Here is a 26,774-nt window from a genome sequence, read left to right as displayed (position 1 = left end):
AAGCACCTGCCAAAGAAAATATAACAACTCTAAAATCCACTGAGAAAAGGCTCAAAATCGAGAAGAAAGTGACACCTTTTCCATCTTGCAATTTCTAATTTTAAAACTAATATTCCTGTACATGAAGACCAATTAGAATTTACTTTTAATTTCACTGTGATTGTAACCGGAAGTAGGAAGTAAGGCAGGCCTGCAAATTCTAAGGCACTTGGAGGTGTTTAGATATCTGTTTTTCGAGAAAAATGCATTGGAGTGGACCAAAGCAATGTATATGCATATTGTAAGTAATGTATATATGAATGATTTATCTCATTAGAGCGTTTGAAAAACATCCACAGTACCCCACTCTCAATTTGCCTCAAAAAGAGTGTCCTTCTCTTGAATTCCTTTTTCATACATGCACATACTATATATATATATATTTACATTAACTTCCAGTGCCCGTATACTATATGATTAAAATGAATTATTTTGATGCACAAAAAGGAAATAAAAATTGAGAGAGGGAAGATGCAAAATCAAGCTACCTGGAGTTGTCTTTAGAACGTCTTAATTATTACTAGAAGGCACTGCTACAGAAGACATGATAGGTTTTTGAATCCAAAGTTTGAATATCGTTTACTTGGAAAAGGGTACAGACTTCGGACTCAGAAAAGTGTTTGCTTTTGAAAATGTTCCATCCCTGTATTTTGATTGCAGACGTTTAGTTAGTTTTCTAATAGGTATTAGATGCTTTCAATCCTGGTGTTTAAAGAAGTCATCAATAGAAATAATATTGTACGTAAACAAGATGTCACCGTTGTTTTCAGCAGTTCTAATGTCAGCTACAGACTTTTAAAAAATGGTAGATTGGTATGTTTTTTTGTTTAACGTCCTTTAGAGAATTTTTCACTCATATTGAAACACCACCACTTGCCGGTGGAGGACTGCAAATTTGGACCTGTACTCCGCATTAGTGAAGGATCTATTTCATGCCAGCATTTCCGGTCTCATTCGAAAGACCGGTCTCGCAGTAGATTCGAACTTGTGACATAAGAATCAACTCCTTACTCCGACGACTCTAGAACAGACGCTCTAACAAGTTACTGCGCATGCGCCATGAGGGCGACAAAAAAATGGTAGAAAACTGTCATTAATTTTGTGAATTATGAATAACAAACTGAGAGTGGAATTTAATCTCCTTTTTCATAATATAGTAAATTAAAGGCCTGCTTGAATTATACATAAAGTCCCATAGCCTTGAGGACCTAGTAGAATACGGTATCTTTATGTGTATATTTTTTGTTCCCCAGCTTTGTGTTTGTTTTTCTTTCGTTTCTTTGAGGAGAAAGAAGAGCCAAGTGAAGACTTTCAATTTTAAAATACACATGTTTATTATAAAATCCATTCATAAACATAATTATCCACAGTATTATTGAATCTTTCAGTTGAAAGTTGTCAAGGAAACAATCGAGACAAGTACATTTCGTTCAAAAAATACAAACTTCTAGAAAAACACCGTCAAATATACAGTCGAGACAAGTACCACTTGGAAAAAAAACACATTGATTCAGACAGGGGTCGTAACGTCCAGTTCTGTTTCAAAACTGTCCAATCTATTTGTTTCCTTGGGAAGAAGTCTGGCTGTCTCCCGGGAACACATTTTTAGAGTTTTCGAGGAGTTAGTATCTTCGTCTTCTTCATCTGTCAATAATTCCTCCCCACCAGCGGAGAGTACATTCTACAGATAAATATGATATTTTTAACAGGAAGTTGAACTGGGGATATACTGCTAAGTACATACAAGTATATTGTATAAACGTAATTCAAAAACTTTCTCTGCACACAGATATTGAATTTGAATGATATTAATATGTATACGTGTAAATCGATAAATTTTCTTACATATGTAAAAAGCTTATTAAACTGCCATCTAGCTTGGTAAGGAAAACAGCAACATAGCTTTTCTGCAACAGGGTAGACAAATCGGGAACTTGTTGGCTGTTTTGTCCAACCTTCAAAATAAAAGGATCAATTTAATCTTGGTAAAATTACACATACTTTATACATCTCAAGTGATATGTAGAAAGTTGGTGTAGGTGTTAGGAGTGCAAGGACGTCCTTGTTGAAGATTTACAAACCAGTGACACAGCTAACAAAAATTCCGACCACTAGAGCGACAAACAGGGCCACGGTGGGGTACCAAAGGAAGGATATACTGTAGATCATTTTAAAACCAGACCTGAAGATGATTTAAAACAGACTAAATAAGAGGCCCATGGGCTACATCACTCACCTGAGCACATTGGCTTGGCAAAAGCACAATTCAGTTCAGTTTTGAAAAGATTATTTGAATTTTAAACTACCTGATGATGCTTCCATGTCAATATAATATGGCTTTGTTGTACTCGAGAAGATTTTAAAAAAAATTTCCCATATATTCCTTTGTAAAAATTTGATCCCCCATTGTGGCTCCTCCCTATCCCAGGGGTCATCATTTGATCAAACTTGAATCTACACTACCTGAGGATGCTTCCATATCAATATGACTAAACATAGCTTTTCTGCTCTTGAGAAGAATATTTTTCCTATATGTTCTTATGTAAAATTTTTGATTCTGCATTGTGGCCCGTCCCTATCCCCAGGGGTCATCATTTTAACAAATTTGAATCTACACTACCTGAGGATGCTTTGATATCAATATGACTAAACATGGCTTTGCAGTACTATTTAAGACTTTGATCCTCCATTGTGGCCCCACCCTACAACCAGGGGTCATGATTTGATCAAAATAGAATCTACACTACCTGAGGATGCTTCCATATAAATATGACACACCATGGCTTTGCTGTTCATGAGAAGATGATTTTTAAAGGTTTTTCCTATATACTTCTATGTAAAACTTTGATAGTCCATTGTGGCCCTGCCCTACCCCTGGGGGTCATGATTTGAACAAACCTGAATCTACACTACCTGAGGATGCTTCCATATAAGTATGACTCATCATGGCTTTGCTGTTCATGAGAAGAAGATTTTTAAAGACTTTTCCTATATATTTCTATGTAAAACTTTGATCCTCCATTGTGGCCCCGCCCTACCCCTGGGGGTCATGATTTGAACAAATTTGAATCTACACTACCCGAGGATGCTTCCATATAAATATGACTCACAATGGCTTTGCTGTTCTTGAGAAGAAGATTTCTAAAGATTTTTCCTATATATTTCTATGTAAAACTTTGATCCTCCATTGTGGCCCCGCCCTACCCCCGGGGGTCATGATTTGAACAAATTTGAATCTACACTACCTGAGGATGCTTCCACATGAGTTTCATCTTTCCTGGCCCTGTGGTTCTTGAGAAGGAGATTTTTAAATGATGCTATTAATTTTCCACTAATTCTTTATTATCTCCCCTTGAAAGAGGGCGTGGCCCTTCATTTGAACAAACTTGAATCCCCTTCATCCAAGGATACTTTGTGGCAAGTTTGGTTGAAATTGGCCCAGTAGTTCTGGAGAAGAAGATGAAATTGTGAAAAGTGTACAACGACGCCGACGACAACGACAGACAACGGACAAATTTTGATCAGAAAAGCTCACTTGAGCCTTTGGCTCAGGTGAACTAAAAAGGAGATGCCATTGCTAAAACATTTCAAATTGTCAAAAAATATAGTCAAACAATGAACACCATCATCTTAGGAAAAAAGGGACAAATTCTAAACGTGTAGTGATAACAATCCTGTCTCAAACAACGAGAACAATCTTTTTAATATATGGGGGAAAATTCAAAACTTATCGTATCGAACAAGAGATATTTTCCGAAAATATATAAATGGTTTTTCCTTACCATTCTATCCATGGTGCAAGTGTCGTTGTTACTGTATGAGGAATCACGTGACTTAGATCGCTGATGTGAGTGGTGAATGCATTGAAAATGTAAGATACAGTACTTTCATCAGCTATACAACCCTCTGTTGAAAAGGGAAGAACGGGCATAGGCACTTCGTAAACAAAGGAACCAATCACGATCCAGAACATTATTACTGTGCTCAAGATCAGTGCTGCCAAGGCACCCTGTTGATCAATCATTCATTGATTTTTAAGAAATATTTTATTACTATTACAATTATTATTCACTTTTATTTCAAATTGTTGTAGATTGAATAAAATTATAACTTGCCTTGCCATTTACACAAGGAAAGAACATTCCTAGTACTATTACACCTAACAGAGGACCACCTGCCAATCCAAAGACACTAATCATTATCTGTAAGTGAAAAAAATTAGAGAGTAAATTCGAAAAAAGATCATTCAAATCCTTGTTTGATGAAACATAACGAGGATAAGACATACTTGCAACACAGTAGAGCCAAGTATTGTGCACAGGAAGGCAAATGCTATAACTAGGACTCCTCCCAATATTCCTGAAAATCATGAACAAATTGTAGCTATATTCAAAATATATTTTGAGCAAGAGAAGGAAAGAAACATTCAGATGGTTCTGAATATGCCTATATTTTTGGTTATGCAATCATACCTAGGAACTTGGCCAGCCTTGCCTCTGTTTGCATGCACATTGTCTTGTCAAAATACTCCATGGCTGGCTTGACAAGATCCTCTAGAATTGTGATTGACACGGCGTTCAAACAAGAGGAAATGGAGCTAATAGGAGATGAAATGTTTTAATGTCTCATTAGATGAAGCAACGATTTAGGAGCACAAGATTAAAGGGCCAAACGTTACCTCAAAGAAGCACTGAAAATACAGGCGACAAATATGCCCGGGACACCAGGTATCCCCCCAAGGGACTCCATCACGTAATAAGGCAACAACTTAAAAGACAAACATATCATGATAAGGAGATCCGAAAAATCATTAGTATGTACTATTATAAATTATACATATTTGGCTATTTCACTTATTTTTGAAGTGTTCCTTATTTAATATATATAATTTTTATAAGTTTAATTTTATTAAGTTTTACCTGATCTCGAGAAATAATTTTCCCATCAAGGAGAGGATCACAAGCATGGTAAGTAGCGTATATAACAAGACCTGCCACACAGACTAAAGCTACGAGAAGTATAGTGGTGGGTAGACTTACGAACAGTGCACTGAAGAGCAAATAAAGTCAACTTAAGTTGGTAAAAAAAAAAATACACTCCATGTTAAAAGATTTTTAAAAACCGGATGTGACGTACAGTTGTGACTTGCGCACATTGCTTATACTCATGTAACGCTGTAGCATGGTCTGGCTGGATCCGTAAATTGTCAGTTGACCAATAAAGCTTCCAACAATGAGGCCCCAAAATGTGCAGCGTTTGAAAGGACTGAAGTCAAAACTGTAGCGAAAGATGATTATTTTGATAATTTCCATTTGGTCCGTTTGTAAGTGTGTTATTTGTAAAACTAGTGTTGTTCTACATGATGCCATAAAAGTTAAGATCAGGTCATGCATATTATTTCTTGCATAATGTTTATAATAATATCAGTAAGGTTTTTTTTACCAATCATCGAAAACTGCATTTTTTTTTTACAAGTAAAGATACTGGTAATTTGTCATTTATATACTAGCCTTACTCGAAGAACTCTATCCTTTCTCCCTCCTGAGAGATCCTCCACACTTCTCCTATTCCTCCCAGTTTGTTGCTTCCCATGATAATAATCCCAATCAATCCTCCGACAACAACAAATGTCTGAAATGTGTCGGTCCAGACCACGGCTCGTAGCCCACCCTTCACAGTAATGAGAAAGTTTATCCTAAGGTGAGTCAAAGGGGAGGGGGAACTTGGATCGATGATTATTATATAAGATATTTCGATAAAAATTAACGTACTCTAAACAGACGCCCACAAATGCAATTATACACTTTTTGCATTATATTATTTTCTATTTTCCCCCCAAAACAAATATGCAAAGTCTGCGTTACTGAGATGCTTCTATTTTATTATCTTGAAGAAAAGTAAAATGCTTACCAGAGAGGTGTAAAATGTCACCACGACACCGACACTGACAATAGAACCCCACAAGGATAGCCCAGTCACTAAAACAAAATTCATATGATCAGTCAACAACGCACCGAACTATTACCTCTCAGAAAATGGAGCTTGTGTGGGCTAAAAAAAAGGCATCGTAGGAACTGATTCTCTTCGCTAAATCTTAAATTAACCTAGTGCAACAATGTCACAAACAATGAAAATGCCTACCTTGATTAAGAGCAAGTGCAGGTGCATATAAAACAACGGCCATGTATAAAATCTAAAATTGAAAGAATTTAAGACAGGGTTTATTTCCAGATTCAAGAAAAATTTCCAACACCTAGAATAAAAAATTACCTACCATTTCGAGGACGAACACAAAAGAAGCAAGACATCTTGTCCATCGGTTGAACCGGAGCTCCAGATACTGAAGTTAAGACATATTACATATCATACAAAGGTTGAGAAGAGTATTTCCTCATGATAAAAAAAAAAACACCCAAATCATGTAAGTTTGACATTTCATTTCTCAAAGGCACTCGATTGGTAAGTACCCTCCACTATTCCAAAAAAACTTACACCACTTTCTAAACTTCTGTCATCGTATCAAGCCACCGTCCGGAGTCCGCATCTAGCTCTCTCCAGAATGGGAGAGGGTCATACATTTTGGCCATGGTTTGCGACGATGAACTTCAGTATAACTTGTATATATATTGTATTTGATTGGTCATAAAGATGAAGATACTGAATGATCAATCTCAGAAATCTAAAGGCAATGCAAATGGAGAGGAGGGCAAAAACACGAACCCCTGGAAACATTAGAGGTGGGATCAGGTGCCTAGGCGAAGTACATTTAAGAATATCCTGTCGACCCGACACACCTGGCGTGAACCCTCTTGTATTGATCAGGTGAAGAGGATAACCCGTAGATAAAATTAGTATGAAAACATGGTCTAACAATTGGTATGAAATATGTCACTCAAAATTCAACCGAGTGATGTTCTGCATTTGCAAATAAGGCCATTTAAAATGATCATAGACGGTAAACGCAACTGTTTACATCAAATCTTTTTGCGATTAGTCCAATTTGGTACACAGAACATGCCTTTACGTACCGAATCAGTTGGGAAACATAACACCCTATGCAGGTGATAATAGAATGTTGCTACCAAATGTGGAAAGTTGATGGAAAAGCTGAATTTATTCCATTTGTCATATTGTTTTGTGTTTTGCCATTTAAGTCTATATTAAGTAAAACATCCAAGTATGAAACAATTGTGGATGGCAGTATGGGTTTCTTTCATTTCGATTTCAGTGAAATATATTTAGTCGACATCAAAATGAACATTGTTAGTTTATAGACGTTGTCAATATACATGTATTGAGTCGAAATCATGATGAATATTGTTAGTTTATAGACGTTGTCAGTATACATGTATTTAGTCGACATCAAAATGAATATTGTTAGTTTATAGACGTTGTCAGTATACATGTATTGAGTCGACAACAAAATGAACATTGTTAGTTTATAGACGTTGTCAGTATACATGTATTGAGTCGACATCAAAATGAACATTGTTAGTTTATAGACGTTGTCAGTATACATGTATTGAGTCGACATCAAAATGAATATTGTTAGTTTATAGACGTTGTCAGTATACATGTATTTAGTCGACATCAAAATGAATATTGTTAGTTTATAGACGTTGTCAGTATACATGTATTGAGTCGACATCATGATGAATATTGTTAGTTTATAGACGTTGTCAGTATACATGTATTGAGTCGACATCAAAATGAATATTGTTAGTTTATAGACGTTGTCAGTATACATGTATTGAGTCGACATCAAAATGTACATTGTTAGTTTATAGACGTTGTCAGTATACATGTATTGAGTCGACATCAAAATGAATATTGTTAGTTTATAGACGTTGTCAGTATACATGTATTTAGTCGACATCAAAATGAATATTGTTAGTTTATAGACGTTGTCAATATACATGTATTTAGTCGACATCATAATGAATATTGTTAGTTTATAGACGTTGTCAGTATACATGTATTGAGTCGACATCATAATGAATATTGTTAGTTTATAGACGTTGTCAGTATACATGTATTGAGTCGACATCATAATGAATATTGTTAGTTTATAGACGTTGTCAATATACATGTATTTAGTCGACATCATAATGAATATTGTTAGTTTATAGACGTTGTCAATATACATGTATTGAGTCGACATCAAAATGAACATTGTTAGTTTATAGACGTTGTCAGTATACATGTATTTAGTCGACATCAAAATGAACATTGTTAGTTTATAGACGTTGTCAGTATACATGTATTGAGTCGACATCAAATTGAATATTGTTAGTTTATAGACGTTGTCAGTATACATGTATTTAGTCAACATCATAATGAATATTGTTAGTTTATAGACGTTGTCAGTATACATGTATTGAGTCGACATCATAATGAATATTGTTAGTTTATAGACGTTGTCAGTATACATGTATTGAGTCGACATCATAATGAATATTGTTAGTTTATAGACGTTGTCAGTATACATGTATTGAGTCGACATCATAATGAATATTGTCAGTTTATAGACGTTGTCAGTATACATGTATTGAGTCGACATCATAATGAATATTGTTAGTTTATAGACGTTGTCAATATACATGTATTTAGTCGACATCATAATGAATATTGTTAGTTTATAGACGTTGTCAGTATACATGTATTGAGTCGACATCAAAATGAACATTGTTAGTTTATAGACGTTGTCAGTATACATGTATTGAGTCGACATCATGATGAACATTGTTAGTTTATAGACGTTGTCAGTATACATGTATTTAGTCGACATCAAAATGAACATTGTTAGTTTATAGACGTTGTCAGTATACATGTATTGAGTCGACATCATGATGAACATTGTTAGTTTATAGACGTTGTCAGTATACATGTATTTAGTCGACATCAAAATGAACATTGTTAGTTTATAGACGTTGTCAGTATATTTTAAAGCCACAGTAAGAGCTTTCTTCAACTGTAGAAGTTTTTGAATAAATTCTGCTTCATAAGAATACAAAAAACAGAAAAGGATTTATTTAAAAAAAACACACACACACACAATCTGTGCCCATTAGTATTCCAACAGATTGATGGAAGACCTGGCTCCAAGATCATGAACAATTCAAACTTAAGTAAAAATCTGCAAGTTGCCTTGAAATGTTGTTGAGATCAAGCAGTATAAAATAAAACTGTTTTTAAGGATGGTGAAAAGTTTGGATGCAACAGTTTTAAGAAACTTTCTGTAGGAAATGCAGGTTGTAGACTTCAGCTTAAAATATGGTGGAATGCAATGCATGAAGGACCTACGGGATAATTCGGATTTATTACCTTCTGAAATATTTGGCAGTTGAAAGGGCCTATGAAAGGCAACATCCATATCTAAAAAAAATTGTCTAGTCCGTATTCTGATGTTGGAGAATCCAAGTAAAGACTTGCTTTCGTTTTTTTTTTTTTTTTTTTTTTTTTTTTTTTTTTTTTTAATAGTCTATTTAAAAGTTTCAAAGGAATTACGTAAAGCTTTGTATGAATTGTTTATTGGTCTAAAGCAAAAGCTAATACGAGACATGGCGTATTTCATTAAATTTCCCAATAAGAAACAAGCATAAAACCATAGCTCTTTCAATCCGCGTTGAACGGAAGTAAGTTCAGGGGTACTTTAAACCACTAGGGAGAATATTTAATGTGTTTATGTAATGGATACTAATATTATACCTGATATGCACTGGTCAGTCCAAGGTTATGAAAAAAAGGAAGAAAAATAAAACAAGTGGCTGGATAGGTCATCAGCCCAGAAAATCCCACGAGAAAATATTGTGTACCATAAACGTACATCTCGGTCGGTACGCCTGCAAAGAGATGTCATGTTCTTTGGTTTAATTTCAAATATTTTCTAATATATGCTTTCTAAAATACATATACTGTATATATTACCCCATCTCCGTAATTTGAACATGATCGTAATGTTGCTGTAAAGTAATACAGACCGAGTACGGTGATTGCCGACATGTAACTAGCAACCAAAGACATGGCTACTGGAAACACACCCATATCACGTCCTCCCATCAAAAGGTCGTCTGCTGTCATCTCTTTCTTCCCAAACTTTTCTTTGAGAAAATAATAAAGTCCTACAACTGCAGACACAAGAAGAACTGCAGCAAATAAGCAATAATCCAAAACAGAAAATGTCGTCGCCATATTTGGTTCGTACCTCAACTCTCGAGACAGGTATCGCAGACTCAAGCAGCAATTCTCACATATATTCTCAGAGTATTAGTGATATACATGAAGTACCTATGGTTAATAGAAGTGATAAGAATTTAAGCGGAACAGGTGATAAGAAATAAATCCGAAAAAGTGTTTCCCATACCGATAATGGATTCTTGAATGCCTGCGTTATCTACTTTTACATTCAGTATTACATGTATTTAGATGATCAGATAATTAAAATAAAGTTCTAGTACGTAAACGTATTCTGTGTTCATTAGATATATAGATATTCCACGATGATTTGTTAAAGTTTTCCCCCTCTACTCTGATTTGTAATGCTTTTTTCAATGTACGGTTCGTTTGATGATTTTAGTCCTGTCATGAGAATTTCATAGAAATGACATTTTGAATAAGATGTAAGTTGCGAAACACTGATGACCCCGTATGTAAAACTCCAAGGTCATGAGATCAAAACTGTTGATACTCAAAGAAAGGTCTTGTCACAAGGAATACACATGTGAAATATGAAACCCCTAGCAGCAACCGTTCAGAAGTTAAAGCCAAAGTCAAAGTTTTTCAAAAGTAGGTCAAACTCCAAAGTAAAGCATGATGTCAAAAATAACAGTACCTCAAGAAAGGTCATGGTCATAAGGAATACACGTGTAAAATATGAAAACTCTGGCACCAATCATTCTAAAGTTATGGCAAAGATGACAGTTTTTCAAAAATAGGTAAAACCCTAATGTCATGAGGTCAAAAATGTTAGTACCCAAAGAAAGGTCCTGGTCACAATAAATGCACGTGTAAAACATGAAAGCCCTAAGCATCCACTGTTCAGAAATTGTGACCAGGGTCTAATTTTTTTCAAAAATAGGTAAACTCCAAGGTCAAGGACATGAGGTCAAAAATGTTGATACCCAAAGAAAGGCCTTGTCATAAGATATTGTGTGAAATATGAAAGCTCTTTCACCAATCATTCAGAAGTTATGGCCAAGGTGAAAATTGGTTAAAATTTTCATAAAAAGGTCAAAAAGGAAGTCAGGGCCATGAGGTCAAAAATGTAAGTTCCCAAAGAGTCTTGTTACAAGGAATATACATGTGAAATACGAAAGCCCTAGCACCAACCCTTCAAAAGTTATGGGCAAGGTTAACCTTTTTGGAGGAAAAACAGACCAAAACTGTTACATGTGTATTTTTAAATTCAAGATGTGTCTGTTCTATACATCGGAAAATTAATTAACAAAGCATTTTTCTGTTTGATGAAAAATGAGTTCTCATCTGAGTCACCAGTTTTCAATGAAAATGATTCACCATTAAATCTTTATCCCAAAAATTCAATTGAATTTTATTGTGACGAAGCACTCAGAACTACTATTATTCATTCTATTTACTGCTTGATAAAAATAAATTATACGTGAAGAGTTCTGTATGTTTATTACAATGATCAACAAATGAAATAAATAAACATAAAACAATAAAACACAACCTTTCTCCTATGAGAAATCATAAAATATCATCGTCTTTCTTCCTCTTGTTACGGTAAAACTTCAAATACTTAACACATACGCAGTATAATAAATAAAGGTTATCTTGTAAATAAAGGGCATCTCACGAAATGGAATCACCTAACCATCTAAGCAGTCCAGTCTTACACATGTCCTTTGCGCATGCTCTCGATAAGTATGCTATAGTGTTTTGTAGTGGTTTGGAGACCAGTATTGCCAGATTTGTTTAGATAATGTCTTGGCTGTTTTTGTCATATCGAACACATAAAGAGGAGCCTTTGAGGAAAATCGGAGAGGCTTTCCTCTCACTAGTGCCCTGACCTTCATCCCTGGAACCGTTAAGGTCACGGGATCGATGTTTGACCTTTGAAATTCAACCTACAAAACAAAAACCAACAAATATTATTATTTGAAATTCAGATTATTTTTGGCATATTTTGTAGTACTTCTTTACACTGTTTTGCATTATACAAGGCAAAAATCTTACCTCTGTGATAAAATTTGAGGAGGATATCACTTGATCGTAAACTTCGTTGAGTTTTTCTAGCTTTTCTGTCAGTTTATTTCCATTCTTTACAATTCTTGTACCACACACTGTTTAAAACAAGAACAGTTAATATGGTTATTATTTAATACATGATGATAACGAACAACAATCAAGCTCAAAAGTCCATTAATTGAAACAATACAAATTGGGGAGCAGAGCAAACACGGAACTCTAAAAATATCAATGGTAGGATCAGGTCCCATGGAGAAGTAAGCATCCCCAGTCGACTGGTCACATCCGCCCTGTGCTCCTTGTCATGATTGGGCAAACGGAAAAATCCGTAGACAATTCAGTAAGAAAATAATGGCCTAACAATCTGTATGAAAAACGTCAGTCAACATTCGACTTAAGGATAGATTGTATTAACTGTGTATGTACTGTATTGTATGCACTGTGAAAATGAGATCACTAAGGTTGAATTTTCTGACATTTGTAGCACCATAATGTCAAAATTATGGCAAGGCACAATGATTATTTTGTTGAGGGAAAACAACAAAATAAGTCTGGAAAGGTAATAGGGAGAGTTATAATACCATGACGCTTAACCATCATTGTCAAGTGCACAAATTAAATAATTGGTTACACTTTAATTAATACCAGTCACACAGTATTTAACATGAAAACTTGTCTGTCGTGTGATTAACGATCTGTCAAACTCGACAAATGACTTGGAATTCTGTTCAACAATGTCAAGCATAGTTTGATTTACGTTTCACGTTGAACAAAGCCAATCTGCTATGTGATATGACTAGTTTAAGTTTTCCAAATTTCTGTCAAGTATTGGTTATTAAAAGCATTCGGATTAATGGTATTAATTGTAGGTAAAAGTTGGTAAGAAAAATTCTCTCAGAAATATATTTTTAAGTGGCTATTGACATGGCACTGATTTAAACTGAAACTGGAGGCTTCTCTTAGGCCAAAATGATGATGGCATCTTTTTAATTTATAGTTTAATAATCAAGACGGTTCACATTAAAGTTTTAGACAAACATACTCAAGTCACTTCGAACTTTCAAATACGACGTATACTTTAAATGTTGAGCAAGTGTTAGCTTATCTCGGCTGAGATTCTGCTTAGCTGGACTAAAGCCTTCACCAAATCTCAGACACTTCTTCATAATTCATGTCTTCACCAGGTTCTAGCATTAGTGTGCACCTAGGTAACACTGATGCTGCGGCCGATAATAATCATTCAAATCACTTATTTGAAGCGAGCAACAGTGTCACCCATGTGCACACACTAATAGCTAGAACCTACCAAAGTTTAGTGTGATTTTTCAGACATGAATTATGAAGAATTATTCCAAAATTCGGGGAAGGCTTCAAGTATCTAGGCAAACCAATTGTTAGCATGCGAAAAGTCGGGTAAATTTTCCAGATTTTATTCCTTACCTTTATTTTTCAGCAACTACCGAAAATCTTAACATATTGCAATTGTTCATACGTTATTAAAGGTTTTAGTATTTGTAATCATGCAATACAGAATATGCAGTACCTCGTGTAGTAAATCAAAAGGAACGCAAAACAGAATATTGTCACCCACTGGGCAACAATGCATTTGAAAATTACATTTACCAAGAATCAAAAAGATTTTAATACCTTTTTGTAGAATATCTCCTTTATTTTTGTCGATGTAGTTGGCACATGTTGCACACTGGGATTTATACCTAGCACATGAATCTGGATCGATAACTATAGTTCCGCAGTCGGGAACATCCGTTGAACTATCAACTTTTGGCGGAACAGTCATAGACTTAAACAGATCCTCCAGTCCAAGGCTAATGGGCGTGATAGGAGCCACCGTAGTGGATTGCATGGGGAAATCATAAGCTTCCTCTGGCAGGATAACTCCTAACAATGCCTGCAGGGCAGGGGAATCATCATGCGAGTTGGGAATTTTCTCTGTTGTTCCCAGCTTTTGCGAAATAACCTCTGGATCAAACGACAGTTCTGATGTCTTTGGTGGATCAATAACAACTGTTGTTACCTATCAAGAAAGAAATAAGTTACTATATTTTATAAGTAATACCAGATTTTGGCAAGACAAATTTGAAAATTTTATAGCTGCTTTTGGAATAAGAATCGGTTTTTATAATACTTTTGGCGTTTCTTTGCTTGGTTGCGTAAATCGGTCAACAATGGTCTGCTCCAGTTGAGAGGCAAGTTGATCAGAGTGAACTTTAACTGCTGGAGTTGGTAGTGACGGGGTTGTGGTGGGTGCTGCCGCAGTTTTAGGCGCTGTTTCCGGGCTGACTGGCGCAGGTGTAGTGGTGGTAGTAGAGAATCTCTGTTTCGTTCCAGACTTTCTTGATTTTGAATTTCTCCTTCGCGATCGTCTGCTTTTTACTTTAAATCGTTTCAGACTAGGTGTAGCTGAAGTTGTTGTTGTTGGTTTAAAAGTAGGAACGGCTCGCTTTTTCCTTCCAAAGATGTTACCTGATAGAGGAAAGTTTAAAACATGAATTGTGTTTTGATATATTGTGCGTTATAAAATTTATCATATTTGGAAAAGTGAGGACTTGTACTTACTAAAAAGATTCGTCATGTAATTATTCATGTTAGCTGCAAATGCGTGTCCATCAAATGCTCCAAAAGAGTTTCCCATGTTGAGGTTCTGATTACGTTGAGCTTTACCATTTTTGTTCTGAATGTGTGTGTCGATATTTAAGACATGCGGAACATTATTATTTTTCTGTCGATAAACCTTATTATTGATCCTCACGACACTCGAAGACGAGACAGGCTGGTGATTGTGAAGTGTTTTGGGTGAGTTGGGTATGTTGTTTTGTGTGTGGATCTGAGAATTTATGTTCACTGTTGAAGGAAATTCAGGCATGCGCATATCAACCTGTTGGAGATTGACTGGACTCTGGACAACTGGATCTTGATATGATCCTATGTTGGAGTTAATATTAACTACACTGTGTGAATTGCCTGGTATTTGCGAGTTGATGTTGACAACGCCTGGGGCGCCGTTTGGAACGTTCCATTGTCCAAAACTGGCAGCCATGTTGTTAAACATGTCTGTTAATCCCATGGCCATTTGGTTCATTCCTTGGTTCATTCCCTGGGCAAAATCATTCATAGAACGACCCATTTCCATACCCATCTGGGTCATCTGATAAAAGAAGTAAACTTCTGTATTAAATAGAATATCGTTAAGCATTTGTGAAATAGTTTCAGTGGAAAGTGTAAGCATAACTACAACAACAATTAAGATGGAGCATAGAATGATTTATCATTTCATACTTAAACAAGAGATTGATTTAAACAAGACAACACTTTACTGTAAAATTAATATCTAAAGAGCTTATTGATGAGTTAAGGTGGTACATGTATGTTCTTTTTACCTGCTGTCCCATTTCGTTTGCAATCCGTCCATACTGTTCCCCTGCCCGTTGCAGGGCTTGCCACTCTGAGGCATTTAGGGAGGATTTTGATGGACTGAATCCTCCAATAAAGGTCTGCATGCCGTTGATGAATGTTCCAACGTTTCCGCCAAGGTCATTTACTGCGCCTTGCAGATGCACCTATCAAAAGGAATGGAAAACAACATTTATTCATAAATTAACATCTTGTTTTGTTTTTAAAACCAGTTTATTTAACGTTAAATTGTGTCGCTTTAAATGTGGTTGGTACTGTTTTTATCTATTTTACACATTAAGATTGGTTGTTTCTTGTTGTTTCCTAGAGCTGGGATCTCATTTGTCATTCGATGTTTTGTGGTTTTCGGTGTTTTGAAATTAGAAAATGCACTTTTAAGTCGACAATGTTACTTTCTCAGTTTTATTTTTTTTCCTTATACATTGGATGGGCAAAATAAAAATAAAAACACTCGACCTTCAAAAACTGTAAATCTTAAAGAAAAAGTGGATTTAATGCAGAAGTATATAAACACAAGAAATAGTCTTTGTATTTCTTTGTCCTGAATCCTGATATATATACCTGGAGAGTGTTCCCCATGTTGGAAATAGATGAGACCATGATACCATCGGGATTCATGATCGTTTGACATGACCTAGAGTTATCGCGGAGGATGCTGCAGATCTTTACGATGGATTCTCCAGCCTCGTTTTGGTGGTTGGAGACCGAGACGCCACCTGTGGCAGGTAGAAGAACTTTTGTGATTCCTCGGCACTTCCTGATTCTGTAATCAATAATTATATTACATTTGTAAATCAGTTACGTTTTGTACTTGACATTTCCTCGATATTTTAGCAATTATTCAGACCATTGGTCGTGTGACGCCAGTCGGATTCCACTTGAACAATTAAAATTAACCATGTATATATGTACATAATCATGCCGATCCAATGGTCAAATGAGTGAGGTGGTACAGATTTCTAACAGAATTTATTCATTAAAAAATGCACATAATCAGGGGAAATGAGCCTTATTTGAGATGACAAGTCATTTCTTTTAATAATTAAGTAGAATTTGCCACTCTCTTATCTTTTTATATTTTTACCTTTGTGAAACCTTCTAAAAGGGGGGGGGGGGTTGAATGAAAAAAATGTCAGTAAGTCGATTGAAGTCACACTTCTCACGTGAAATACTTTGACATGTTTTAATAATAAAAATCCCATCCATAATAGCTAAATACTACCCGTACTGTGGCTACACGCGTACTCATTAATTTGTAAAAGATAAATTAATTTTTGTATAACCTGTTTTGGCACAAATCATTGACACAGTGGATGCAGTCTCCCATCAGCGCATGCGTCTTGTTCTGACAATCTGCCATTTTTGGCTGCATGGAATCTATCATCTTTTTCACGGTCGACAACTCTCGTGTAATGGTTGACAGAAGATGTCTCCGAACTTCTCTGTTCAAAGCTAAAGCCAGTCAAAATGAATTAATGTCTATGTTTACCAAGGTCCATTCATGATTTATGTATGTTTATATTTTGGGGGATGATATGACTGAGTAACCTGGCCATTGGCAATAGTACGAATATGTATCTATGCATATTTTATCTTTGAATTATAAAGTGATAATCAAAATTGTTTAATACGTTTGCAATAATGATTTACATTTAGGTTTTGTTGTGAAATACTGTATGCATTTTCTTTGAAATTTCACATCATAGAATCATTTATCAAGAATATGGAACACCAAATAAATACGAAAAAAAAAACCCAAAAAACAAAAAAAAAAATTCTAGTATCTACCGAAGATAGATGCCGATTCCTTTAAGGATGTTAATTACAAAAATATTTTTGTCTTTATCTTCAAATTATTTACATATACATTTTAATGTCATAAATAATTGATCTGCATATCTTTTTTCTTCGATTAATTGCACCTATCAACCTTTCTTTAATCCATTACAATATGTACTTGATTTTAATATACATTTAGATGTTTCATTAGGTGTAGGTAAAAAGGGCCAGGTGAAATTAAATATGTGATCTGGTGTACAATTTATTCCATCTTAAATTCAAAGACACATGCGTGCATCCGAACTAAAGATGTTTTCAATTTTATTACACATTGATCTAATTTCGGTTTAACTGATATCGTAATAAATACATTTATTAACTTCTCTTTATTTACACGTCAATTTCATTAAAAAGATTTGATTATATGAAATTCTACGTTGGTATTATTTAAAATACTGAACAATTTGGTGTTCTATAACTAGATATGCTTCTCACCTCATGCTATAGCAAATTGAAATCCCGAAAGACCAGCAAAAAAGATGTGGACATTTTAACGCCCGGCCTTTATTTGATAAATGTGATGTAACATTATGAGAATATACAGCTCATTAAGTTTTTCATTATGTTTAAGACTCTTGTGTAAGCAACGATTTAAAATGTAATCAAGCAATTAGTTTTGTAACATGGTATTTCTGCATGGAGACTGTGCTACAATCTATGTGTATAAGGGCCTTTGAAACTTCACTTATATGCATGAATGATCGTGTGTTTTTATAAGAGAATTTTAATTACAAATAAACTGCTTTTTTGTTGCTGTGCATTAATTAACCACGAGTAAATGAAGATTTTAAAATGTGTTAATTATTTGTCGTCGCCCACTTAGTACCATGATGTAATCTGCAGAATTTGAATACATGTAATTAATTTTGAAAACCCTTTGCCATTGATTCTGTAACTGATTCACGAAGATAATTGATAAATAATTTGAATGTTAAAGAAATATCTACAGCACCTGTGTCACGTGTATTCTCCACGGTCCTCCTCGTCAGAGAATGTTATTACACAGTACTCCATCAGCAATATTCACTTGGATTTTCAGATTTAACAAAAACATGCATTCTTACCTCAAGGGTGATACACAGATTAAGCTCCTATTAAATCATAAGTAAGAATAAATCTACATAACACTTGCTTCAGTAGCGGATCTATGTTTCCCATGGCTTACTTACTATCAAGGTTGGCGGGTCCCAGAAGCTGGGTGTCCTGGGTCAAGGAATAATGGAGATCCACACAAATGAGGAATATGAGTGCCACAAATTTATGTCCCTCCATGGCAAATGTTCAACACAAAATAAACAAATGCGCATCCGGGATCTTGTTATTCTGTTAAATATCTTGTTTTCTCTGTGATTAATTTACGTACGACACAAGAAGGAGGCCAGTGTAGGGAAAGTATGAAATAAGTTATTAGATGCACGAAATTTATGTTAATTAGAAACATTGCAAATATATTAATTGACAGTGTCTTTCAAAGATGTTCTTTGGGTCCCTACGAGTGCATGTCATAAATATTAATAACAATCTTAATGAAAATTCCATTATTTTTGCTTTTAATTCTTAGTTAATGATATCATTGAACTATAGTGCATCGACGTGACACAGTAACTGCACATGCACATTCTATTTATAAGCTTAAATTAATAAAGTTTTTATCAGTTCTCCTGATTCATTTTCTTTGATTCGAAATTCCTGGTTTTTCTTGTAACTGGGATTTGGTTTATTGTGTGCTATTATTTATTTACGAGAGGGAGTTTTGTTTTTAATTCATAAAGAATACCAGATTCTCTTATTTATTGTTACTTTTGAGTAGAGATTCCCTCTGGTAGAAGAAATATATCTAAGATTGAATATTATTGAGGATCTTTTTTACCATGCACTCCAAATTTTATGCAGTAAGAGTGATCTACCCTTAGAGCTAAAATCAAATAAATTGAAATTTAAAATGTTATTTTCATCTTCGACAATGATTTTCTTCAAATATTTACTAAATTTGCTGAAAAATGTTGTTTCCATTTTTATTTAGAAATTTGTAATATTTTCAGGGGGAATTCATTTTTGTAAGCATGCAGAGGGCCATTGTCTTTTAAAGTCCCTTTCTATTCTGAATTAACTCTTCAGTGTGAAGTGTGATGAGGGTCCTTTAAAGATACTCTAACAATAGCAAAATTAAAAATTCTCAGGTTTTAAGATACTCGGGTTTCTTGAACGATATTTTCATCTATGAGATGCTGGGGGGTGGGGGGTGGGGTTTAGGTCATGGGATTTAAGATCGATTCATTTCCTTTCGACTTCACAGGTGAAAATTATTCTTTTGGTTTCGCTGTGTAGAGCATCATAAAGGAATTTAAAGTTGTGCATGAAACTTCCATTCACAAGGAACAATTCACACTTCATATTTATTGGATTCTTTTGAAAAATGCAATCATGATTATAAACGAAATGACCGTTTAATTTATTTATCAATTAATAGACATGTGATTGACTGAGACCTATCACCGCTTGTCATCTAGTACTTATGATAATTGTTAAGGTATAAAATTCAAACTTTGCACGAAAGGTGAACAATTGGCGACATCTCGGTGGAATTCTTATCGAGGTTCATCAAAAACTTCACTTTCCTTTTCTTCAATCACGTATTTCTATTCTAGGTCAATATTTTGATATTTTTTTATATTCCACGAAAAGAAAGGAATATATGTACAATTTCCTCTTCCACTTCAACGCCCGTTTGAATTGATGTATGATTTATTTCAAAGACATTTAAGCTACAGACTTGTTAGTTATAAGCTGTGTGCATGTTTTAACCTAGGAAAAATGTCAATATTCTGATTATTAATTTTAAAATGACACATTTAAAAATAGCTTAGATATATCTTATTGTATTGTTAATTTACTTGTTTCTGTATGCTTACCACAGTAAAGCAAACGTCCATAAATGTTAATGAAATAAATGCAATTTAGGAAAAAAGTTGGTACAATTTAGGTATTTATTGATTTGCATGCCGCTAACATATATATATCCTCTTAAATTTGCAGGGATATGCTTTTTGTTTTATTTTAAAGTTAAAGAAATATTCATGCAGTACCTACGTATCGTGCATTTTTTAAATCATGAATGACAGTTTCACGATTTTTATACTGTATAATATTTGAATAAAACAAAACGACACAATGTAACTATTTGCAGCAAATACACTTGCATTCATATTTTGTTTACAAATTTGTTTACAAGCTGAAAAAAATGAAATGATTTATTTTTTTTTGGAAACTTCAGATGTTAAGGTCAGACGACACGTTCCTCAAAAATATATAATTTTTCCCAAGAATTTGTCATTGAAGTATTGCTACTTAAACAAGTTTCCTCACCAAAATTGAGGTACCTTACCAGGCATTTGGGCAAGATACCAGAGGGTGATATTTCCTATATAATCCATATAGGTAATCTTTTGAATGGCCAATGTTACAATTTCTGGTGTACTTATTTTTTAAAACATATTGAAAACAATTAAGAAATCACAAGAGAATGACAATTATGAATAATTTTTGATATAATACCAAGGTATACAAAACATATAATCGAGTAACGTGTCGTCTGACCTTAAGGGCGGATGGGGGTGAACGGTATTTCAAAAGAGCTCATTCAAACATCAGTTGTGAGTTGTTGATGACCTAATTAATGTCTTCTGAAGATTAACAAATCTTTGGTCAGTGAGGACTGGTCGGTGTAATACACTCTCTGCCTGCTGACGGAGTCTCTCATTTCGTGAGGAGAACCCCAACACAGTACTCAGATCTGATAACTTGTCGTTAGCCTCCGTCAAAACGTTTGGAGGAAGCGTCATGGCCAGTTTAAGCAGTAATTTGTCCTCTTCAGTTTTCACCAAGGAGTGACGACGGCGGTCACGTGTCCGGTTTCCAAGCAACTTTCCTTCTTGGGACTCTTTGCTATTGCTTGCTTGTTTTATTGTTTCTTTGGAAATTTTGTTTGTTTGTGTCGAGTGTGTCTCTGACTTTTTATAGCTTTTCCAATTTTTCACAACGTATTTGATGAAATTGCTTTTTTGAATTTCGGAGATGGACCTGTCAGTAGAATCAACTTCACCATCTTTGTTGGTACTCTTGCCTTCTTGTCTTTCGTCTTCTAAATCACTATTCTGTTCTTTTTCTAGACCTTCATTTTTCTTCTTCTCTAAATAACGTTTACGAATTTCTAGTGCAGCTTGAAATGCGTTCACTGCTGCTCTTAGTTTCTCTTGTCCATGCAGTACGAGTTTATAATTAACACTCTTTCTTTGATCAATTTTCCCCGGGAAGAAATGCTTAGTTAGTGAGACCTAATTAAGAAAAATAGCTTATACGTATCATTATCAGCAGCATGTATTTGATATTTTAAACAAGAAATATGTTCATAGGACATGAATGCCCCGCCGAGGGCATATAAGAAAGGCAACATTAAAAGTGTATGAAGTTTGATGAGAATATCATGAATAGTTTCTTTGAAATTGGAATCTAAAAATTGGATATAGATGATAAATTCTCACCAAATTATGTATAAGTGCATAAGCTTACATAAAAATATCTTAAACGGTTTCTTTAAAACTAAGCAAAATGCAAATTTAAGAAAAGTGAAGTGAAGGTCACAGGAAAGGTCAAAGTTAACAGTTTTTTGATGCAGTTGAATAGCTCTCACTAATACTAGTATGTACCAGCATATTAAGTTTGATGAAATATCTTAAATTGTTGATTTAAAACTGGGCTAAACACTAATTTAAGAAAAGTGAGGTCAAGGTCAAAAGAAACCTCAAGGACAAAAAATGTTGATGCAGTTGAATAGCTCTCAGCAGTCTGTATTAGCATATGAAGTTTGATAAAAATATCTTGATTCTTTAAAACTGAGCTAAACACTAAGTTAAGAAAGATGAGGTCAAGGTCAAAGGAAAGGTAAAAAAAAATTGTTGATGCAGTTAAGTAGCTTATTTCAGTACGTATCAGCATATGAAGTTTGATACATGTATCTTTAATGGTTTCTTTAACACTGAGCTACACACTAATTTAAGAAAAGTGAGGTCAAGGACAAAAAAGGTGAAGTTCAAAAAATGTTGATGCAGTTGAGTAGCTCTCATAAATATGTATCAGCCTATGAAGTTTGATAAAAATATCTTGATTCTTTAAAACTGAGCTAAACACTAAGTTAAGAAAGATGAGGTCAAGGTCAAAGGAAAGGTAAAAAAATTGTTGATGCAGTTAAGTAGCTTATTTCAGTACGTATCAGCATATGAAGTTTGATACATGTATCTTTAATGGTTTCTTTAACACTGAGCTACACACTAATTTAAGAAAAGTGAGGTCAAGGACAAAAAAAGGTGAAGTTCAAAAAATGTTGATGCAGTTGAATAGCTCTCATAAATATGTATCAGCATATGAGGTTTGATAAAAATATCTTGAATAGTTTCTTTGAAACTGAGCTTTGAACTGAGCTTAACGCAAAGCGCGACGGAAGAACAGAAGGATAGGAGGACGGAAGACGGACATGACATACTCTATACGTCCCAGCCATATTCATGGTGGGGCATAAAATGGCATTTAAATTGAATAACTTTAAACAAAAGGAGATAAACCGTGTGATATATCAAATAATAGTAAGTCAGGGGGAAAATTACGTAAGGTGTGAGTAAAATCTTACGTCATATTTTGCAGACTTAGAAATGCTAGGAAGTTTAGAGGCTGTTCTGGATTTCTCTTGGTCCTTCTTTACCTCGGAAATCTTATTGGCAATACCGGCATACCTAAGTTAAAAATAGAAATCAAAGATACCAAAGAAACTAACAGTACAACTAAACCTTCAGCTAAATCTCTCTCTCTATCTCTCTCTCTCTCTGTCAAATATACTTAGAAATGCCTAAGATATAAAGAAATCGTAAGTATTCTTTGAAGTTCAAATATGCGACTTTGTGGCATTTTGTGTATAAACACATTTTATAAGATTGTTAAAAATTCATACAAAATGACCATATTTAATGTGGCAAAAACATCATTCAAGTTACACTATAACTATATGAACATAAATTTAATAGATATATTGCTGATTTTTGTGAAAAAAGCTTGTTTATTTAACCTTAATGCTATATCTTATCATTGGTCTTTAGATTTATACCATGTTAAACGATTTTTCGGTGAAACTTACTTTAGACGGCGATCCTTGTCGAACACATTGTGTATGAAAAATTGCCTCTGCTTCCAAAAGTGTTCTTTTTCCAGAACTCGTTTGTCTTTTTCTAGAAGTTCCAGCCTGGTTTCCAGTAGCTTAGATTCTGTTATATTCCTCCCGGACACGATTTCACCTACAAAGGAGGAAAGATTTCACCTACAAAGGAGGAAAGATTTCACCTACTAAGGAGGAAAGATTTCACCTACAAAGGGATGAAACTAGATTTCTGAAAATCTGTCTGATTATTATAATTCATTTTTTATAGTTTGATTTTTTTTTTCGTGGAAATACCTTTTAGAGAATATAGGTTCTATGATCAGATTAAAACAATACACGAAAGAAGTGCTGGTACAAAATTTTTTTAAGCATTAGGGAAATTATAATAAAAGATATGATAATTTGTGTAATTGTAATAATAAATTGATATACGGAATTTAAGATTCATTGGGATCTGGTCACTGTGAAATAGTTTGATTAATAGAGAAAGAAAGAGAGAGTACTTACCAATATGAGATTTGTTAATGTTCAGTGCACTTACGTACGCAAGCTCTCGACTTGTTTTCATTCGAGGTACGATATCGGAATCATTACGGGACGTTTGCGGAACTCCCATTTTACTTTTCAACACTTCCACTAAAATTCTGAAGAGTCTCTCCTTTGATGTTTTCAAAGAAATTGTGGTCAAATAATGTTTCTCTTAAGAATACTTGCAGTATCAAAAGCCTTACATCATTTTACTTCATTTTTACGAGACTGATAAGCTGCTTAATTATTACACAATGTATCGTCGTATCTAGTAATTAAGTAATTTTTGGTGTTTGCCATTTAAAATTACTAATAACATATACATATAGTCAAGGTCAGATTACATTATACAATAAGTTTAGTTCAATATAATCATAGAGCTTCAGACAACCTTGGCTTTACATGTATTCGATGCCATGCAGTTGTAACAAACCATGCAGATTCCTTACAAAAATGATAGGACATTTTTACAGACTGATTTGTTTGTCTGTTTGTACCTTTTAAAATGGTTTAAATGTCTAAGAGTACGAATGGAACCAATGAGACAAAAGATAGTCCAATATACCCCCCCCCCCAAAAAAAAATTCAATGATTTTCTTTGTGTTTTATATACCATTTCGGGAAAAGTAAGAATAGTCTTGAACAAATTCATTATTCACAAGAACTATTTCATAATAATTCAGATTGTAAATGCTACTGAAATACACGTATGTACAAAGAGTTGTGCATCGTCATGAGCCATTTCTTTGTCGTGCATTCTTGTCACAGTTCCTGTAAATCATCGTTTCTTTAGTCCTTAAACATCATCGACAGAGCAGTCAACTATTTTATTATAATAGTTAGAGCACGATTTTAACAATTTAAATGCCACACTGAAATGAGTTTGTGGGGATCTAGTTTATGTGATGTATAATCACTGAATTGCTTTTATAGACACAACCAAGGGGGACCTGTTCTATATGGAACCCTCTGATCGGAGTGACGGTCAGACCAAGGGCATAGAGACAAAGCCCCATATACACATCTTCTAAGTGGAAGAAAGGAACATTTGGGGAAACCTTAAACAATTTCTTAACCATATGAACCGTAGTCACATATCCGGTTCCGGAACAGAAGCCCGGATACTTCTTCTGTGGATACATCCGGTACGATGCGTACCATTTAGAACTTTTTTGTCTCAGAGGTTTTCCCCTCATCCAGCAATGTCCTCCGATGGATTTAAATAAAAGGTCTTCATGTTGATTAAGTGCGATTTTTAGAGATCCTGTATTCACATACATATCATCATCTGTCTTCATCATATACTTGGCGTGTTTGCAGTATGTGCTAGCCCATTTTAACGCCATTATCGCTTTATAAGTAAGATTAAAATAACTGTCTAGAAAATTTTCTTGAACAATGTCTTTATGGGTTGCACTCTCTGTCTCAAGTGCCAATTGTAAACTCTTGTTTGGAGTCATTCCTATAAGAAAAGCATACCGGAAGTTGCCTTCGTTACGTCTAGATGGTAGAAGCCATGATTCTCTCAAAGCCTTTCGTCTGTCAGAATTTGCGTGTGTGCTGAAGATCAGGATAATAACCCAAATTGAACTATCGCCATTATCTGTATTACAAATGTTTCTGTTATTTAAAACATAGTCAAAGTTGTGAACAAAACAAGAATTACACGACAAAGGTCTTACTGCTCTTCTTCCAGTTTTTGTTCTTCCTTGATTGCCACTAGATTGAAAGACGTAGTTTTCTTGGTCAAAATGACTATGGATGTTATGTTTTGGGTAGCTGGTATTAGCTTTGATGAGAATTGTGGGGTTAAAGAAGTAGAATAAATCCCCTTTTATTTTCCTGAACGAGTTGGAAAATTTGAACAACTGACGATTCTGGTCCCAAAGCTGATAAAGGACAATAACGGATAAAATTGCCAACAAGTACATCCCATTTGTCACCTTGAAAATAAATGTCCATTTTTTTAGTGCTACCATGTTTGAATTGCGTTTATCCATTGCGTTATCTGTGCAAAACGCTGTCCATGACGATCTAATAGCTTTAAATGTACACAACCGAACATAATTTCAACAATCTGCAGAAGTCAATATGCTCATTTATAAAAGAAATATTGTCTGTGTTCAGCCATCCGTCACTCTGTCTTTTCATTCGATCTTCTTCTAACCGAAAAAATAAAATAGAAGGAAATAAAAGATTAAACGATAACAACAACAAACAAACTAACTTAAAAAAATAACACGTGTTTGATTGACCCTACCATAGGGGAATTAAAGCAGCGATCCTGTGCCATCTTTTGTCGATTTATTTATTTAATTTATTTTTATTCTCAAAAAAAGGGGGTATTTTCTTTATACAGAACAGAAAGCGCTTTAGATCGAATAAATTAGCCATACCAACTCCATGACAAGCATACTGTAACACAAAATGTTTTGAAGGACATAGTTTTTCTTTCTTTAAAAAATAATATATCAAATGAAGCCTTTGTAGAATGTAGCCCTTTTATTTGGTCAATCCATAGATA

At 34.5% G+C, this 26,774-nt stretch overlaps 2 protein-coding genes and 1 pseudogene across 2 annotated transcripts; all 3 read right to left on the bottom strand.

The window, feature by feature from the left end:
• Window positions 1–1,534: 1,534 nt before the first annotated feature.
• On the bottom strand, window positions 1,535–18,889 carry LOC133197269 (uncharacterized). The gene is made up of 24 exons (XM_061333229.1): window positions 18,687–18,889; window positions 16,962–17,130; window positions 16,240–16,441; window positions 15,645–15,824; window positions 14,824–15,412; window positions 14,393–14,730; window positions 13,894–14,281; window positions 12,235–12,341; window positions 11,947–12,125; window positions 10,020–10,216; window positions 9,748–9,881; window positions 6,314–6,379; window positions 6,181–6,232; window positions 5,950–6,017; window positions 5,555–5,709; window positions 5,176–5,316; window positions 4,959–5,088; window positions 4,718–4,806; window positions 4,512–4,636; window positions 4,328–4,398; window positions 3,822–4,048; window positions 2,121–2,221; window positions 1,885–1,994; window positions 1,535–1,720 (listed from the first exon to the last, which is right to left on the bottom strand). Exons 1-24 carry the CDS (start codon window positions 18,787–18,789, stop codon window positions 1,550–1,552), a joined length of 4,092 nt encoding a protein of 1,363 aa, XP_061189213.1. The 5' UTR covers window positions 18,790–18,889; the 3' UTR covers window positions 1,535–1,549.
• A 2,275-nt stretch (window positions 18,890–21,164) lies between these two features.
• Window positions 21,165–24,338, bottom strand: LOC133196795 (uncharacterized). Its single transcript, XM_061332653.1, has 4 exons — window positions 24,230–24,338; window positions 23,702–23,858; window positions 23,201–23,303; window positions 21,165–21,851 (listed from the first exon to the last, which is right to left on the bottom strand). Exons 1-4 carry the CDS (start codon window positions 24,336–24,338, stop codon window positions 21,165–21,167), a joined length of 1,056 nt encoding a protein of 351 aa, XP_061188637.1.
• Window positions 24,339–25,072: 734 nt separating this feature from the next.
• On the bottom strand, window positions 25,073–26,250 carry LOC133196794 (beta-1,3-galactosyltransferase 1-like; annotated as a pseudogene).
• Between the last annotated feature and the right edge of the window lie 524 nt (window positions 26,251–26,774).

The sequence above is a fragment of the Saccostrea echinata genome, unplaced genomic scaffold, assembly GCF_033153115.1.
Source record: "Saccostrea echinata isolate AGI-Se365-2 ecotype Australia unplaced genomic scaffold, CSIRO_AGI_Sech_v1 ptg000030l, whole genome shotgun sequence".
Classification (NCBI taxonomy): domain Eukaryota; kingdom Metazoa; phylum Mollusca; class Bivalvia; order Ostreida; family Ostreidae; genus Saccostrea; species Saccostrea echinata.
The sequence above is the reverse complement of the archived record's forward strand: the minus strand, read 5'-3'. Positions and strand labels throughout refer to the sequence as shown.

What these genes read in the sequence shown, in the direction of transcription:
- LOC133197269 (XM_061333229.1), bottom strand. Translation starts at nt 18,789, where the DNA reads ATGGAGGGACATAAATTTGTGGCACTCATATTCCTCATTTGTGTGGAT. An exon ending in AGGAGATATTCTACAAAAAG is followed by an intron (nt 12,342 to 13,893) that starts GTATTAAAATCT and finishes TGTTTTAAACAG; the next exon opens with TGTGTGGTACAAGAATTGTA. An exon ending in TGACATTTTACACCTCTCTG is followed by an intron (nt 5,710 to 5,949) that starts GTAAGCATTTTA and finishes ATTACTGTGAAG; the next exon opens with GGTGGGCTACGAGCCGTGGT.
- LOC133196795 (XM_061332653.1), bottom strand. Translation starts at nt 24,338, where the DNA reads ATGGGAGTTCCGCAAACGTCCCGTAATGATTCCGATATCGTACCTCGA. An exon ending in CATTAACAAATCTCATATTG is followed by an intron (nt 23,859 to 24,229) that starts GTAAGTACTCTC and finishes CCTCCTTTGTAG; the next exon opens with GTGAAATCGTGTCCGGGAGG. An exon ending in CTAAGTCTGCAAAATATGAC is followed by an intron (nt 21,852 to 23,200) that starts GTAAGATTTTAC and finishes TTTCTTAATTAG; the next exon opens with GTCTCACTAACTAAGCATTT.